At 41.2% G+C, this 16,158-nt stretch overlaps 1 protein-coding gene across 2 annotated transcripts in view; it reads right to left on the bottom strand.

The window, feature by feature from the left end:
- The window catches only part of LOC139751415 (uncharacterized), a 217,508-nt gene that overhangs the window by 175,249 nt on the left and 26,101 nt on the right, over positions 1–16,158 (bottom strand). The window contains exons 2-3 of one of the 2 annotated variants that reach the window (XM_071666806.1): positions 9,191–9,707; positions 933–1,025 (exon numbers count right to left, since the gene is read on the bottom strand). In XM_071666806.1, coding sequence (XP_071522907.1) covers positions 933–1,025; positions 9,191–9,650 — 553 coding nt within the window. In that variant the 5' untranslated portion in view covers positions 9,651–9,707. The remainder of the gene's footprint in view (positions 1–932; positions 1,026–9,190; positions 9,708–16,158) is intronic. The other variant, XM_071666807.1, reaches the window with a different exon arrangement.

The raw sequence follows: 16,158 nt of genomic DNA on the forward strand, positions 1-16,158 counted from the left end.
AGTTGTTCGAATAGTGTTTTGCTCGTTTGTAGCCCACTTTGTTTATATTTGTTTTTCAACAAATCTTAGTATTCTGTGGACTACAGTTACCTTTGTATGCTTTCTTATTGCAGTATGTACTGTATATATTACACTGAATAAGCATAATATTTAGAATGCAGCAGCAGCAATAAACTACACCAAACTAATAACTACTTCAATCAAACTTATTGTGGCCCAGCTTTCCATTATCTCCGGCAATCATGCTATGTCCTCTTCCTTATCATTTAATTTATATAAAATCTGCTTTTTCATCATTTCACAGCAGTCTTATATTTCCTGTACATTCTTCAGTCTCCCATCAACAGTATGGAAAACTCAAAAAGCATACAGTTTCTGACTTAATATACAGCCTCTTCAACAATTCAATCCAATGTTCCAATCTACACATCTACTTTAGAATCCTCAATCTCCTACATCTTGATTATTTTTCCATCTTTTCAGCTTTGTAGTACTCCTCATCAATCATCCTACCTATGACTGTATATTCAGCCTCTTTGGCATTCCTTCCCAATGCTCCACTCTGCCCATCTGTTTCCCCACCATACATTTTCAACATCTAATCTTCCTTGTGAACTAATACTTGCTGAACTCTTGGCTACTATGTTTTTGTCATCTCCTGCAGTCCTCTTTCCATCCTCATTTTACCATAATGTTTCTTTCTTAGATAAAAAAAAATTGATAGAAATCAGATATGGAAAGAGCTATGAAAGATTAGATTGCACAAAAACAGTTATGCAAAAACACTGGAGGCATTATATAATAAGCACCAAGTTTTTCATACATTGCATGAAAAGATAAATGCATGGCAGTGCAACCAATTTGTGCTTCAAGAACTAAAATCAACATCATACAAAGTCTAAGACAAAAATGTGATGTACATAAAAACTTACCTGCTTTTGGTTTTATATTAGAACTCCGGAGAGTGATGTTGGCAATATTTGGGTTTGTCAGTCGAGGTTGATTCCTGAAGGGATTTCTTCCTCCTAAGAAATAAAGTTTACTTCATTAAATGTCACAGAAAGAAGCAAGAAAACTTATCAACTTTCTCATAACATTAATCTATCTTACTTTATTTCTTTTTTATCATAATTCATCGCTGTCTCCTGCATCAGCGAAATAGCGCAAGGAAACAGACAAGGAATGGCCCAACTCACCTACATACACATGTATATACATAGACACCCACACACGCACATATCAATACATATACATTTCAATGTATACATATATATACATACACATACATTACAAATATACACATGTACATATTCATACTTGCTGCCTTCATTCATTCCCATCGCCACCCTGCCACACATGAAACAGAATCCCCCGATTCAGCAAGGTACAACCAGGAAAGGACATAAAAGGCCACATTCATTCACACTCAGTCTCTAGCTCTCATGTATAATACACTGAAACTACAGCTCCCTTTCTACATTCAGGCCCTACAAAACTTTCCATGGTTTACCCCAGATGCTTCACATGCCCTGGTTCAATCCATTGACTGCACATCCACCCTGGTATACCACATCATTCCAATTCACTCTATTCCTTGCATGCCTTTCACTCTCCTGTATGTTCAGGCTCCAATTGCTCAAAATCTTTTTCACATCATCCTTCCACCCCCAATTTGGTCTCCCGCTTCTCCTTCTTCCCTCCAGCTCGGACACATATATCCTCTTTGTCAATCTTTCCTCACTCATTCTTTCAATATGTCCAAAACATTTCAACACACCCTCTTCTGCTCTCTCAACCACACTCTTTTTATTGCCACACATATCTCTTACCCTTCATAACTTACTCGATCAAACCACCTCACACCACATGTTGTCCTCAAACATTTCATTTCCAACACATCCACCCTCCTCCATACAACCCCATCTATAGCCCATGCTTCACAACCATATAACATAGCTGGAACCACTATTCCTTTAAACATACCTATTTTTGCTCTCTGAGATAACATTCTTGCCTTCCACACATTCTTCAATGCTCCCAGAACCTTCACCCCTTCCCTCACCCTGTGACTCACTTCCGCTTCCATGGTAGCATCCGCTGCTAAGTCCACTCCTAGATATCTAAAACACTTCACTTCCTCCAGTTTTTCTCCATCCAAACTTACCTCACAATTAACTTGTCCCTCAACCCTACTGAACTTAATAACCTTGCTCTTATTCACATTTACTCTCAGCTTTCTTCTTTCACACACTTTACCAAACTCAGTCACCAGCTTCTGCAGTTTCTCACCTGAATCAGCCATCAGCGCTGTATCATCAGCGAACAACAATTGACTCACTTCCTAAGCCCTCTCATTCGGAACAGACTGCATACTTGCCCCTCTCTCCAAAACTCTTGCATTCACGTCCCTAACCACCCCATCCATAAACAAATTAAACAACCATGGAGACATCACGCACCCCTGCCACAAACCAACATTCACTGGGAACCAATCACTTTCCTTTCTTCTTACTCGTACACATGCCTTACATCCTTGATAAAAACTTTTCACTGCTTCTAGCAGCTAATCTCCCACACCATATACTGTTAAAACATTCCACAAAACATCTCTATCAATCCTATCATATGCCTTCTCCAGATCCATAAATGCTACATACAAATCCATCTGTTTTTCTAAATATTTCTCACATACATTCTTTAAAGCAAACACCTGATCTACACATCCTCTACCACTTCTAAAACTACAGTGCTCTTCCCTAGTCTGATGCTCTGTACATGCCTTCACCCTGGGAAATTATATGAGAGGGTATTGTTTGATCAATACCCTCCCATATAATTTCCCAGGAATAATCAACAAACTTATGCCTCTGTAATTTGAACACTCACCTTTATCCCCTTTGCACAATGGCACTATGCATGCATTCCGCCAATCCTCAGGCACTTCACCATGAACCACACATACAATGAATATCCTTACCAACCAATCAACAACACAGTCAACCCCATTTTTTAATAAATTCCACTGCAATACCATCCAAACCCACTGCCTTACTGGCTTTCATCTTCTGCAAAGCTTTCACTACCTCTTCTCTGTTTACCAAACCATTCTCCGTGACCCTCTCACTTCGCACACACCCAGACCAAAACACCCTATGTCTGTCACTCTATCATCAAACACATTCATCAACAAACCTTCAACATACTCACTCCATCTCCTTACTTCATCACTACTTGTTATTACCTCCCCATTAATCTATCTATCTATCTAATCTATATTCCTGATGTCCATTCCCTCGGTGAACTCCCATCAAAGGGTGACCACGGCAAGAGTCTCCACTTGCCCCTGTCTTTATATGCCTTCCTCGCATACACCATTCCACGCATTCGTCCTCTCTTTCTCTCCCTCTAGTATTCTTCCACCCTATTTGCCCATGTCACAGGAGGTCTTCCATTCATATGAACCCCTTTAATTGTATTATCATACACTCTCCTTGTAAACTCACAGTCTTGCATTCTTTCCACATGCCCAAACCACCTCAAGTGTTACGTTTCACCCATTCTACCACTCAACAACTCACTTCCTTTGCATTCCCTACCATACCACACTTCTCGTACACCCTTTCATTTCATCTAATCACACCACATGCTCTTCTCAAATAGCTCATTTCCACAGCCCAGGTTCTTGACCTCTGTGACTCATTCTACTTACATATCTCTGCAACATAGGTCAAATTTGGGAGTACTATGCTGTCTCTCAATCCTCATTTCACTTCCATGCTTACACCTCTACCCTTCATTATTCTTTTACGGGACTCAATGACTCTTCTACCCTGTACTGCTCACTCCCTTATCTCTCCTTCCATATCACCACACTTACCAAAGACAGCTCCTAGATACTTAAATTCTCTCAATTCTTCCAGCCTTTTTCTCCCCATATCCACATCACAATTCAGTATATTTTCTTCTTTCACTGTAATATGGTTTTACAAAATATATACTTTCACTCCATTTCCTTTCAAACACCATTACATTTACTTGCATTTACCTTCAATCACCTAAGCTTTCACACATCATAAAACATACTTACAACCTTCTGCTGCTGCTCTTCACTCTCAGCAAATAACACAGTATCATCCACAAACAGGCTTGCCACAAACGACCATATCTCACCGCCACACTCCATCTCTGCTCCACTTTCCCTAGTTTTGCTTTCATCTCTCTTATTACAGTGATATAAGACAGCCCTGCCTCACACCTACATGCATCCTTAAACTTTTGCTCAGCTCTCTATCCACTCTTACACTAGCATTTGCTCCTCTATAGAAGGCTTTCACACTTACAGTTGTTCCCCTATGTCATACATCCATGGCACTTCCCACAAAGCATTCCACTAGACTCTGTCATACGCTTTCTCCAAATCCATAAAAGCTGCATGCAACTCCTTACATTTCGCTAAACACTTTTTCATAGTCATCTTTACTACAGAAATCTGATCCATACATCCCCTAACTTTCCTAAAACTCCCTTACTCTTCACTTATTCTGCATTCAGTCACTTCCATCACTCTGTCAGTTAACATTCTTGCATACACCTTTCCTGGTATACTTAACAGACTTATTCCCCTATAACTGCTACATCTTTAGCACCTCCTCCTTTGAATAAAGGAACGATGATAACTTTCACCCAATCCTCAGGCACAAACCTCTGTTTCTATGCTAAATTACATATAAGATGCATCCATTCTATCACACTTTCTACTCCAGCACTTCAACCGTAGTCCCATCCACTCCAGGTGCCTTTCCTACCTTCAGCCTCAGTATTGCCCTTCTTACCTCCCTTTTTGCTAAAGGCCCTTGCATTTGTATCCTCTTCCTCCCATCCTCCATATCCATACATGTTACAACAGCTGCCTTCCCTTCTCCCATATTCATCAGTCCTTCAAAAAACTCCTTCTACCTTCTTTTCACTTCCTCATTTTCATTCAGCAATTCCCTTTCCATGCCTCTCACATCAACATTTCCACTCTTACATCCACCTCTTTCCATTTTCACCTCCTTCCAGTATAGTTTCTTATTCCAAAACTTTCCACTTAACTTCCTTCCAAAATCTTCATCTACTTTTTCTTTGTATTCCTCTATCAGCTTCTTAACATTCTGCTAACACATTATGTATGTGTTCTTCCCTTCTCCTTTGCTGAACTTCCACTGGTACATTCCTATCAAGCAATCTACCATATGCCTTTTCCTTCTCTTCCACAGCATTTCTGATCTCTTCAGTCCACCATGCAATACCCTTTTGAGTCCTGCATCTCACTATCTAGTATCCAACTACTGATTCTACAACCTTTAACAGTATTCCTCTAAACATTAATTACTTTCCCAACTAGCTACAACAGGTCCATCACGAAGAACACTGTTGTAACCAGAGCCTATAATAGGAGAACTTCAAAGCCACCAGAGTATAACTGGGAAAACAATGCAGCCTCCTGACAGCAACATTACTATACTGTATGTTCTATGGCCCTGCCCAGTGAATGTGGCCAGCATCCTGAGCATTCAGGGAGTTTCTTTAAGATAGAAGGAACTCCTAACAACTTTGTAGTCCTATCTCATGGTAACTGATAATATCTTTAGATCTGGCTTGTTTCTAACATTTGGGAGATGCATTGTACTCTATGAATCCAGACGTGGGCAATGTTAAATAGAAGCACCTTTGATGTCTACATATCTGGGAGCAACCTGAGCTTACTAACCATAATTTTTGCCATCATTTGTAAAAATTGCTTTTTTCATTGTCTATATCCAAGTGGCTTAAACTGCTCACCCTAACCCTATTTTAGTCTCTCTTTCAGCCCCTGAACTTTCCTCTTAACCTCCTGCTGCATTTTCTGTAACTGACACTTTCAAGCACAAAAACCAAACCCAAGACTAGTTGCACCAGCTAAAGAGAATTATTTTTCAATGAATTCAACCACTGTAGTTAGCCATCTTTAACTTCAAGGACAAGAATGATGTATCATTTCTATGAACCTCAGAAATATGAAAAACACATCATCAGTTATACTTACACCATCTTTAACATTATTCTCAAAACAGGTAAATAATCAAACCTAAATGTTATTGCAAATCACTTTATGAATTGAATTCTGACAAAATCTATATCAATTATAAATGATGAAAACACAAATAAACTTAGGATAATTTGAATAGGTAATTTATACATAAAAATACATACATATCTCTCTATGTGTATGTATTCATTTATCTATTGTACTTTGATGCTGTCTCCTTCATTTATCTATTGTACTTTGATGCTGTCTCCCACGTTAGCAAGGTAGTGCAAGGAAACAGATGAAAGAATGGCCCACCCACCCACATACACATGTATATACATAAACGTCCATACACGCACATATACATACCTAAACATTTCAACATATACATACATGTGTATGATGTTTCCAATTTTTGGGAGGCAGCACCAGAAAGAGACAAAGAATGGCCTCATTTGTTCACATCCACTCACTAGATGTCAAGGATAATACATCAAATCCATAACCAGGCCCCACAGTCCTTTCCATGGTTTCCCTTGAGTCAAGTTTCATATACCCTGGTTCACCTCACTTACAGCACGTTTCCCCAGTGTACCACAATATTGGCTCCAGTTCACTCTATTCCTTGCATGCCTCACAACCTCCTGCATGTTCAAGCCTAAAACACACAAATCTTCACTCATTCCTTCAATCTCCTTGTTTTCCCCTTTTCCCTGTTACCTCCATTTCCATCATGTATGCAATTTTAGTCATCCTCTCCAAATGTCTAAACCATTTCAGCATATCCTCCTAAGCGCTCTCAAACATATTCCTCTAATTACCACACCATTCTCTTACCCTACCATTTCATATTTGATCAATCCTCTTCACACCACATACTGTCCTCAAAGTTTTAATTTCCAACACATCGATCCTCTTTTTTTTTTTTTCGGTCTCCCGCGTTTGCGAGGTAGCGCAAGGAAACAGACGAAAGAAATGGCCCAACACACCCCCATACACATGTATATACATACGTCCACACACGCAAATATACATACCTACACAGCTTTCCATGGTTTACCCCAGACGCTTCACATGCCCTGATTCAATCCACTGACAGCACATCGACCCCGGTATACCACATCGATCCAATTCACTCTATTCCTTGCCCTCCTTTCACCCTCCTGCATGTTCAGGCCCCGATCACACAAAATCTTTTTCACTCCATCTTTCCACCTCCAATTTGGTCTCCCACTTCTCCTCATTCCCTCCACCTCCGACACATATATCCTTTTGGTCAATCTTTCCTCACTCATTCTCTCCATGTGCCCAAACCATTTCAAAACACCCTCTTCTGCTCTCTCAACCACGCTCTTTTTATTTCCACACATCTCTCTTACCCTTACGTTACTTACTCGATCAAACCACCTCACACCACACATTGTCCTCAAACATCTCATTTCCAGCACATCCATCCTCCTGCGCACCACTCTATCCATAGCCCACGCCTCGCAACCATACAACATTGTTGGAACCACTATTCCTTCAAACATACCCATTTTTGCTTTCCGAGATAATGTTCTCGACTTCCACACATTCTTCAAGGCTCCCAGGATTTTCGCCCCCTCCCCCACCCTATGATCCACTTCCGCTTCCATGGTTCCATCCGCTGCCAGATCCACTCCCAGATATCTAAAACACTTTACTTCCTCCAGTTTTTCTCCTTTCAAACTTACCTCCCCAATTGACTTGACCCTCAACCCTACAGTACCTAATAACCTTGCTCTTATTCACATTTACTCTTAACTTTCTTCTTTCACACACTTTACCAAACTCAGTCACCAGCTTCTGCAGTTTCTCACATGAATCAGCCACCAGCGCTGTATCATCAGCGAACAACAACTGACTCACTTCCCAAGCTCTCTCATCCCCTACAGACTTCATACTTGCCCCTCTTTCCAAAACTCTTGCATTCACCTCCCTAACAACCCCATCCATAAACAAATTAAACAACCATGGAGACATCACACACCCCTGCCGCAAACCTACATTCACTGAGAACCAATCACTTTCCTCTCTTCCTACACGTACACATGCCTTACATCCTCGATAAAAACTTTTCACTGCTTCTAACAACTTGCCTCCCACACCATATATTCTTAAAACCTTCCACAGGGCATCTCTATCAACTCTATCATATGCCTTCTCCAGATCCATAAATGCTACATACAAATCCATTTGCTTTTCTAAGTATTTCTCACATATTCTTCAAAGCAAACATCTATACATACCTATACATTTCAATGTATACATCTTTTTCTTTCTTTCTTTTTTTTTTTTAACTATTCGCCATTTCCCGCATTAGCGAGGTAGCATTAAGAACAGAGGACTGGGCCTTTTTTGGAATATCCTCACCTGGCCCCACTCTGTTCCTTCTTTTGAAAAAAAAAAAAACGAGAGGGGAGGATTTCCAGCCCCCCGCTCCCTCCCCTTTTAGTTGCCTTCTACGACACGCAGGGAATACGTGGAATACATACACATACATATACATATATATACATGTACATAATCTATACTGGCTGCCTTTATTCATTCCCATCACCACCCCGCCACACATGAAATGACAACCCCTTCCCCCCGCATGCGTGCGAGCTAGCGCTAGGAAAAGACTACAAAGGCCACATTCGTTCACACTCAGTCTCTAGCTGTCATGTATAATGCACCAAAACCGCAGCTTCCTTTCCACATCCAGGTCCCACAAAACTTTCCATGGTTTACCCCAGACGCTTCACATGCCCTGGTTCAATCCATTGACACCACATCGACCCCGGTATACCACATCGTTCCAATTCACTCTATTCCATGCACGCCTCTCATCCTCCTGCATGTTCAGGCCCTGATCGCTCAAAATCTTTTTCACTCCATCCTTCCACCTCCAATTTGGTCTCCCACTTCTCCTCGTTCCCTCCACCTCTGACACATATATCCTCTTTGTCAATCTTTCCTCACTCATTCTCTCCATGAGACCAAACCATTTCAAAACCATTTAAAAAGAGTAATGGAAGGATTTTTTTTATAAAGATATTTTTCCAAAGAATACCAGGCCTCTTCTGTCACTGACATTACAAGTCTAAACACATACAACCCTTGTTCACTTACCAATACACTTGGTACTTTGTTCTTCTTCGGGCACCTCCTCCCATACTGGAACACCTCTCCTTAAGAGCTGGGATAGAAATGCACGACGCTCATCCTCCATACTTCTTTGGTATGAGTGTGCCATCTTTGAGAATTTATTTTCTTTGTCATACACTTTTGACTCTTTTGTTAGACCTCTGTTTTCCTTTTGTTCATTATCATGATCATTTCTTTTTCTTTTTGAATCTGTAATCTTTTCTATATTCTTCTGAACAGATCCAGGCCTAACGGAAACCTTAGACTGTCTTGGGAATGATACATCAACGTCAACAAAACTAAACTTAACTCCTGGGGATGGAACAACAGGATTGTGAGTAACATCATTCAATACACGTTCTCTCACTTCTCGAACAGGTTTCAGGTCAAGGTCATCCAGGAGATGAGAACGTACTCTTGAAAACTTGCGGCTAGGTGAAGCCATGACTTGTTATTCCTGGCATGGAATTAAGCTGAATCAAGTGACTGACCACGAAGCCATCTGAAAAAGTATTTGAGTGAAAATGTATGAAAACAAAAATAAATTAGATGTTAAGAAAGTTAGGGACTGAATCATAATAACAGTCTATGTTCACCTAATACCAGGTGTATTATGTCTTAAAAAAGCAACAAGGTAGTGAGGTATTTCAAATGTGGAGGTATATGCTGTGAATGTATGGTGAATGGTTTGATGAAAGGTGAAGAGGTAGAGAAAGCTTTGTATATAATGGAATGTGGCAAAGTGGCTGGAGTGGATGTGAGAGCAGCTGAATTTTTCAAGAAAGGGGTGTCAGAGTTGTTAACTGGTCATAGGGTAGTCAGGATTTTCACTATGATTACTTACTATTTGTGTGTAACAGGGAAAGAGTTTTACACTTGTTTTGCCCAGTCTCTTAACCTTGTATACATGTACCACATCATACTGCTATGTATGTATGCACACATATACACCCTAGCTTATGCAAGGTACCCATTTTACTGACCGGGCTATAGGGAGAATAAACAGCTAAGTGGACTGTGGACCAGCTGCAGCAACCAGTATTCAAACCTATGCAAGTTTGGTTCCAGGTAGACCATGCATGGATGATGGTCAGTAATGCTAACCACAATACCATAGAGGTACATGTATGGCTCAATGCAGGGTGCCTGAGGACTAAAGAAATATCAAAAGTGTCAATATAAAAAGATATAAATGACAAAAATGAAAGCTTAAACTATAGAGGTATAAGTGAGATGAGTATAAATGGTAAGTTGTATGGGAAGGCTGGTGGTTGAGAGGGTGATGATATGCACAGGGAATCAGACTGGAGAAGAACAATGTGGCTTTAGGAATGAAAGGGAAAGTATGGACCAGTATTTGCTCTGGAGAATTTGTGTGAGAAATACTTAGTCAGAAAAGGATTTGTTTGAGGCATACACAGATCTGGAAAAAGAAAAGACAGGGTTGATGGAGATGCTTTGTGAAAGGCACCATATACACATGGTCTACAAGAAAAGATAATGGAAACATTCAGGTTTTAATCATAAGGGTAAGGTGAGTGTGCAAGTAAGAATGAGGAGGATGAGTGATTCCAGGTGAAGGTGGGTCTGCACTAGAGCGTGATGTCACACTCTGTTTATGGATGAGGTGGTGAAAGAAGTAACATAAAGATCATGGATAGAGAGGCAGATCTAAAGCATGCTGAAGGAAAAGGGGTTGCCTGCAAGGTGAGTTGACTGATGCTTGCAGCTGACACAATTCTGGTGGGAGACTCAAGTAAGAGACTGCAGAGCTGGTACCTGAGTTTGTGATTATATGAGAAAGGAGAAAGATTGAGAGGTAACGTGAATAAAATTAAGGCTACAAGGTTTAACAGAGGGTAGAGACAGGTTGGTATGAATATAAATTTGGATAGAGAGATCCTGGAGGAAGTGCCGTATTATGGAACCGGAAGTTATCAAGACAGTGGCTGTAACTATCTGTGGAGCTGAAAACAAAGACCACTTCACTTTAGTGACATGGTGGAATGATTATTCTGAAAGTTTGTTGAATGTGTTAGATAACAGAGTGGCAGATATAGGGTGTTTTAGTTGAGGTGGTGTGTGAGGTGAGAGGGTCAGGAAGAAGGGTTTGGTTAAGAGAGAAGAGGTACTGAAAGCTTTGCAGAAGATGAAATCCAGTAAGGCAGCGGGTTTGGATGGTATTGCAGTAAAATTTATCAAGAGAGGGAGTGACTGTGTTGTTGATTGGTTGGTAAGGATATTCAATGTATGTATGGATCATGGTGAAGTGCCTGAAGATTGGTAAAATGCATGCATAGTGCCACTGTACAAAGGCAAAGGGGATAAAGGTGAGTGTTCAAACTACATAGGCATAAGTTTGTTGAGTATCCCTGGGAAGTTGTATGGGAAGATATTGATTGAGATGGGGAAGGTATGTACAAAGTGTCTGATTGGGGAAGAGCAGCGTGGTTTCAGAAGTGGTAGAGGATGTAAGGATCAGGTGTTTGCTTTAAAGAATGTGTGAGAAATACTTAGAAAAACAGATGGATCTGTATTTGGCATTCATGGATCTGGAGAAGGCATATGACAGGATTGATAGAGATGCTTTGTAGGAGGTCTCAAGAGTATATGGTGTGGGAGGTAAGCTGAGAGAAGCAGTGAAAAGTTTTCATCAAGGATGTAAGACATGTGCACAAGAGGAAGAGAGGAGAGTGATTGGCCCCCAAGTGAAGGGTGGTCTGCAGTAGGGGTGCATGATGTCCCCAAGGTTGTTTAATTTGCTTATGGATGGGGTGGTCAGGGAGGCAAGTGCTAGATTTTTGGAGAGTGGGGCGAGTATGCAGTCTGTTGGGGATGAGAGGGCCTGGGAAGTGATTCAGTCACTGTTCACTGATGATACAGCTCTGGTGGCTGATTCAAGTGAGAAACTGCAGAGCTTGGTGACCGAGTCTGGAAAAGTGTGTAAAAGGATGAAGTTGAAGGATGAAGTAAATGTGATGAGCAAAGTTATTAGGTTCAGTAGTGTTGAGGGTCAAGTTAACTGGGACATAAGTTTAAATGGAGAAAAATTGGAGGAAGTGAAGTGTTTTAGATATCTGGGAGTGGACTTAGCAGCAAATGGAACCAGGGAAGCTGAAGTGGTCACAGGGTGGGGAAAGGGGCAAAGGTTCTGGGAACGATGAACAATGTGCGGGAGAGAACATTATCTCGGACAGCAAAAATGGGTATGTTTGAAGGAATAGTAGTTTGAACAATTTTGTATGGTTGCGAGGCATGGTCCATAGATAGGGTTGTACGGAGTAGGGTGGATGTGTTCGAAATGAAATGTTTGCATACAATATGTAGTGTGAGGTGGTTTGACAGAGTAAGTAATGAAAGGGTAAGAGAGATGTGAGGTAATAAAAAGACTGAGGTTGAGAGAGCAGAAGAGGGTGTGTTGAAATGATCTGGACATATGGAGAGAATGAATGTGGAAAGATTGACAAAGAGGAGTTTTTATTGAGGATGTAAGGCATGTGCACATGTAAGAAGAGAGGAAAGTGATTAGTTCTCAGTGAATGTTGGTTTGCGGCAGGGGTGTGTATGATGTCTCCGTCTCCATGGTTGTTTGATTTGTGTATGGATGGGGTTGTTATGGAGAAGAATGCAAGAGTTTTGGAAAGGGGGCAAGTATGCAGTCTGTTGTGGATGAGAAAGCTTGGGAAGTGAGTCAGTTGTTGTTTGCTGATGATACAGCGCTGGTGGCTGATTCGTGTGAGAAACTGCAGAAGCTGGTGAATGAGTTTGGTAAAGTGTGTGAAAGAGGAAAGCTGAGAGTAAATGTGAATAAGAGCAAGGTTATTAGATGCAGTGAGGTTGAGGGACAAGTCAATTGGGAGGTAAGTTTGAATGAAGAAAAACTAGAGGAAGTGAAGTGTTTTATATATCTGGGAGTGGATTTGGCAGCGGATGGAACCATGGAAGCGGAAGTGGGTGGGGGAGGGGGCAAAAGTTTTGGGAGTGTTGAAGAATGTGTGGAAGTCAAGAATGTTATCTTGGAAAGCAAAAATGGGTATGTTTGAAGGAATAGTGGTTCCAACAATGATACATGGTTGCAAGGCATGGGCTATAGATAGAGTTGTGCAGAGGAGGGTGGATGTGCTGGAAATGAGATGTTTGAGGACAATATGCTGTGTGAGGTTTTTTTTGATCGAGTAAGTAATAATAGGGTAAGAGAGACGTGTGGTAATAAAAAGAGTGTGGTTGAGAGAGCAGAAGAGGGTGTTTTGAAATGGTTTGGTCACATGGAGAGAATGAGTGAGGAAAGATTGACATAGAGGATATATGTGTCAGAGGTGGAGGGAATGAGAAGTGGGAGACCAAATTGGAGGTGGAAAGATGGAGTGAAAAAGATTTTAAGTGATCGGGGCCTGAACATGCAGGAGGGTGAAAGGTATGCAAGAAATAGACTGAATTGGAACAATGTTGTATACCAGGGTCGACGTGCTGTAAATGGATTGAACCAAGGCATGTGAAGCATCTGGGATAGACCATGGAAATTTTTGTGGGGCCTGGATGTGGAAAGGGAGCTGTGTTTCAGTGCATTATACATGACAACTAGAGAATGAGTGTGAACGAATGAGGCCTTTGTTGTCTTTTCCTAGCACTACCTCGCGCTCATGTGGGGGGAGGAGGGTGTCATTTCATGAGTGACGGGGTGACGGCGGGAATGAATAAAGGCAGCAAGAATGAATTATGTACATGTGAATACATGTATATGTCTGAGTATGTATATATATGTATACGTTGAAATGTATAGGTATGTATATGTGCGTGTGTGGACGTGTATGTATATACATGTGTATATGAGTTTGTTGGGCCATTCTTTCGTCTGTTTCCTTGTGCTACCTCGCTAACGCGACAAAGTATATTAAATAAAACAAATATATATATATTTATTTTGCTTTGTCGCTGTCTCCCACATTAGCGAGGTAGCGCAAGGAAACAGATGAAAGAATGGCCCAACCCACCCAAAAACATGTATATACATACACGTCCACACACGCAAATATACATACCTATACATTTCAACGTATACATATATATACATACTCAGACATATACATATATACAAATGTACATAATTCATACTGTCTGCCGTTATTTATTCCCATCGCCACCTCGCCACACATAGAATAACATCCCCTTCCGTCCTCATGTGTGCGAGGTAGCACTAGGAAAAAACAAAGGCCACATTCGTTCACACTCAGTCTCTAGCTGTCATGTAATAATGCCCGAAACCACAGCTCCCTTTCCACATCCAAGCCCCACAGAACTTTCCATGGTTTACCCCAGACGCTTCACATGCCCTGGTTCAATACATTGACTGCACGTCGACCCCGGTATAACACATTGTTCCAATTCACTCTATTCCTTGCCCTCCTTTCACCCTCCTGCATGTTCAGGCCCCGATCACACAAAATATTTTTCACTCCATCTTTCCACCTCCAATTTGGTCTCCCACTTCTCCTCGTTCCCTCCACCTCCGACACATATATCCTCTTGGTCAATCTTTCCTCACTCATTCTCTCCATGTGCCCAAACCATTTCAAAACACCCTCTTCTGCTCTCTTAACCACACTCTTTTTATTTCCACACATCTCTCTTACTCTTACATTACTTACTCGATCAAACCACCTCCCACCACACATTGTCCTAAAAAACACCCAAAATTTTCCAGAAACCACCACCCTTTCCCTGGCACAACTCAAACCCAAAACCCCACCCCCTCCCCAAAAACCCTTTACAACCCAATTTTTGGGAAACCCCTTTTCCCCTTAAAAACTTACCCATTTTTGTTTTCCCGAGATAATTTTTCTCGACTTCCCACATTTTTCCCAAGGGGCCCCCAAAATTTTTTTCCCCCCCCCCAAACCCTTTTAATCCACTTCCCTTCATGGTTCCATCCGCTCCCCAGACCCACTCCCAGAAAATCAAAAAACACTTCCCCTTCCTCCTTTTTTTCTCCATCAAACCCACCCCCCAAATTGACCGACCCCCCAACCCAAACTTTTACCAAAAAACCTTGCTTTATTCACATTTACCCCTTAACTTTTTTCTTCTTCCACACACTTTAAAAAAACCCCGTAAACCAGTTTTTTGAGTTTCCCCCATGAATCAGCCCCCCACCCTGTTTCCTAAAGCGAAAAAAAAATGACCACTTCCCCAAATTTTCCAAATCCCAAACAAAACCAATTCATATTTCCCCTTTTTCCAAAACCCCTTTTTTTTTACCTCCCTAACAACCCCACCCAAATAAAAAAAAATTTAAAAACACCATGGAGACATCACCCCACCCCTGCCGCAAAACCTTTACATTCACAGAAAAAACCAAATCATTTTTCCTCTTTTCCTACACTAAACCGCCTTACACCCTCGATAAAAACTTTTCACTGCTTCTAACAACTTTCCTCCCACACCAAATTCTTAATCCCTTTTCCACAGACCCACCCTCTATCAACTCTATCAAGCCTTCTCCAGACCCCTTTAAATGTACTTTACAAATCCATTTGGGCTTTTTTTAATTATTTCTCACATACACCCTTCAAAGAAAACACCTGATTCCACACCCCTCTACCACTTCGGGAAACCCCCCACTGCTCTTCCCCAATCTGTTGCTCGGGGACATCCCTTTTCACCCTCCAATCAAAAACCCTTTCCATAAAATTTACCGGGAATATAAAACAAACTTTACCTCTGAAATTTGAGCACTCACTCTTACCCTTTTTGGGCCTTTGTCCCAAGGGGCACTATGCACGAAATTCCCAGCCAATCCTCAGGCACCCCCAATGATTTCCAAACATACTTTAAATAACCTTCCCAAACCAGTCAAAAATACGTCACCCCCTTTTTTTAAAAAATTCCACTCCCAATCCCAAATCCCAAACCCTGCTGCCTTCCCCGGCTTTCTTTCTTCCGCAAAGCTTTACACA

This window comes from Panulirus ornatus, chromosome 11 (genome assembly GCF_036320965.1).
Source record: "Panulirus ornatus isolate Po-2019 chromosome 11, ASM3632096v1, whole genome shotgun sequence".
Classification (NCBI taxonomy): domain Eukaryota; kingdom Metazoa; phylum Arthropoda; class Malacostraca; order Decapoda; family Palinuridae; genus Panulirus; species Panulirus ornatus.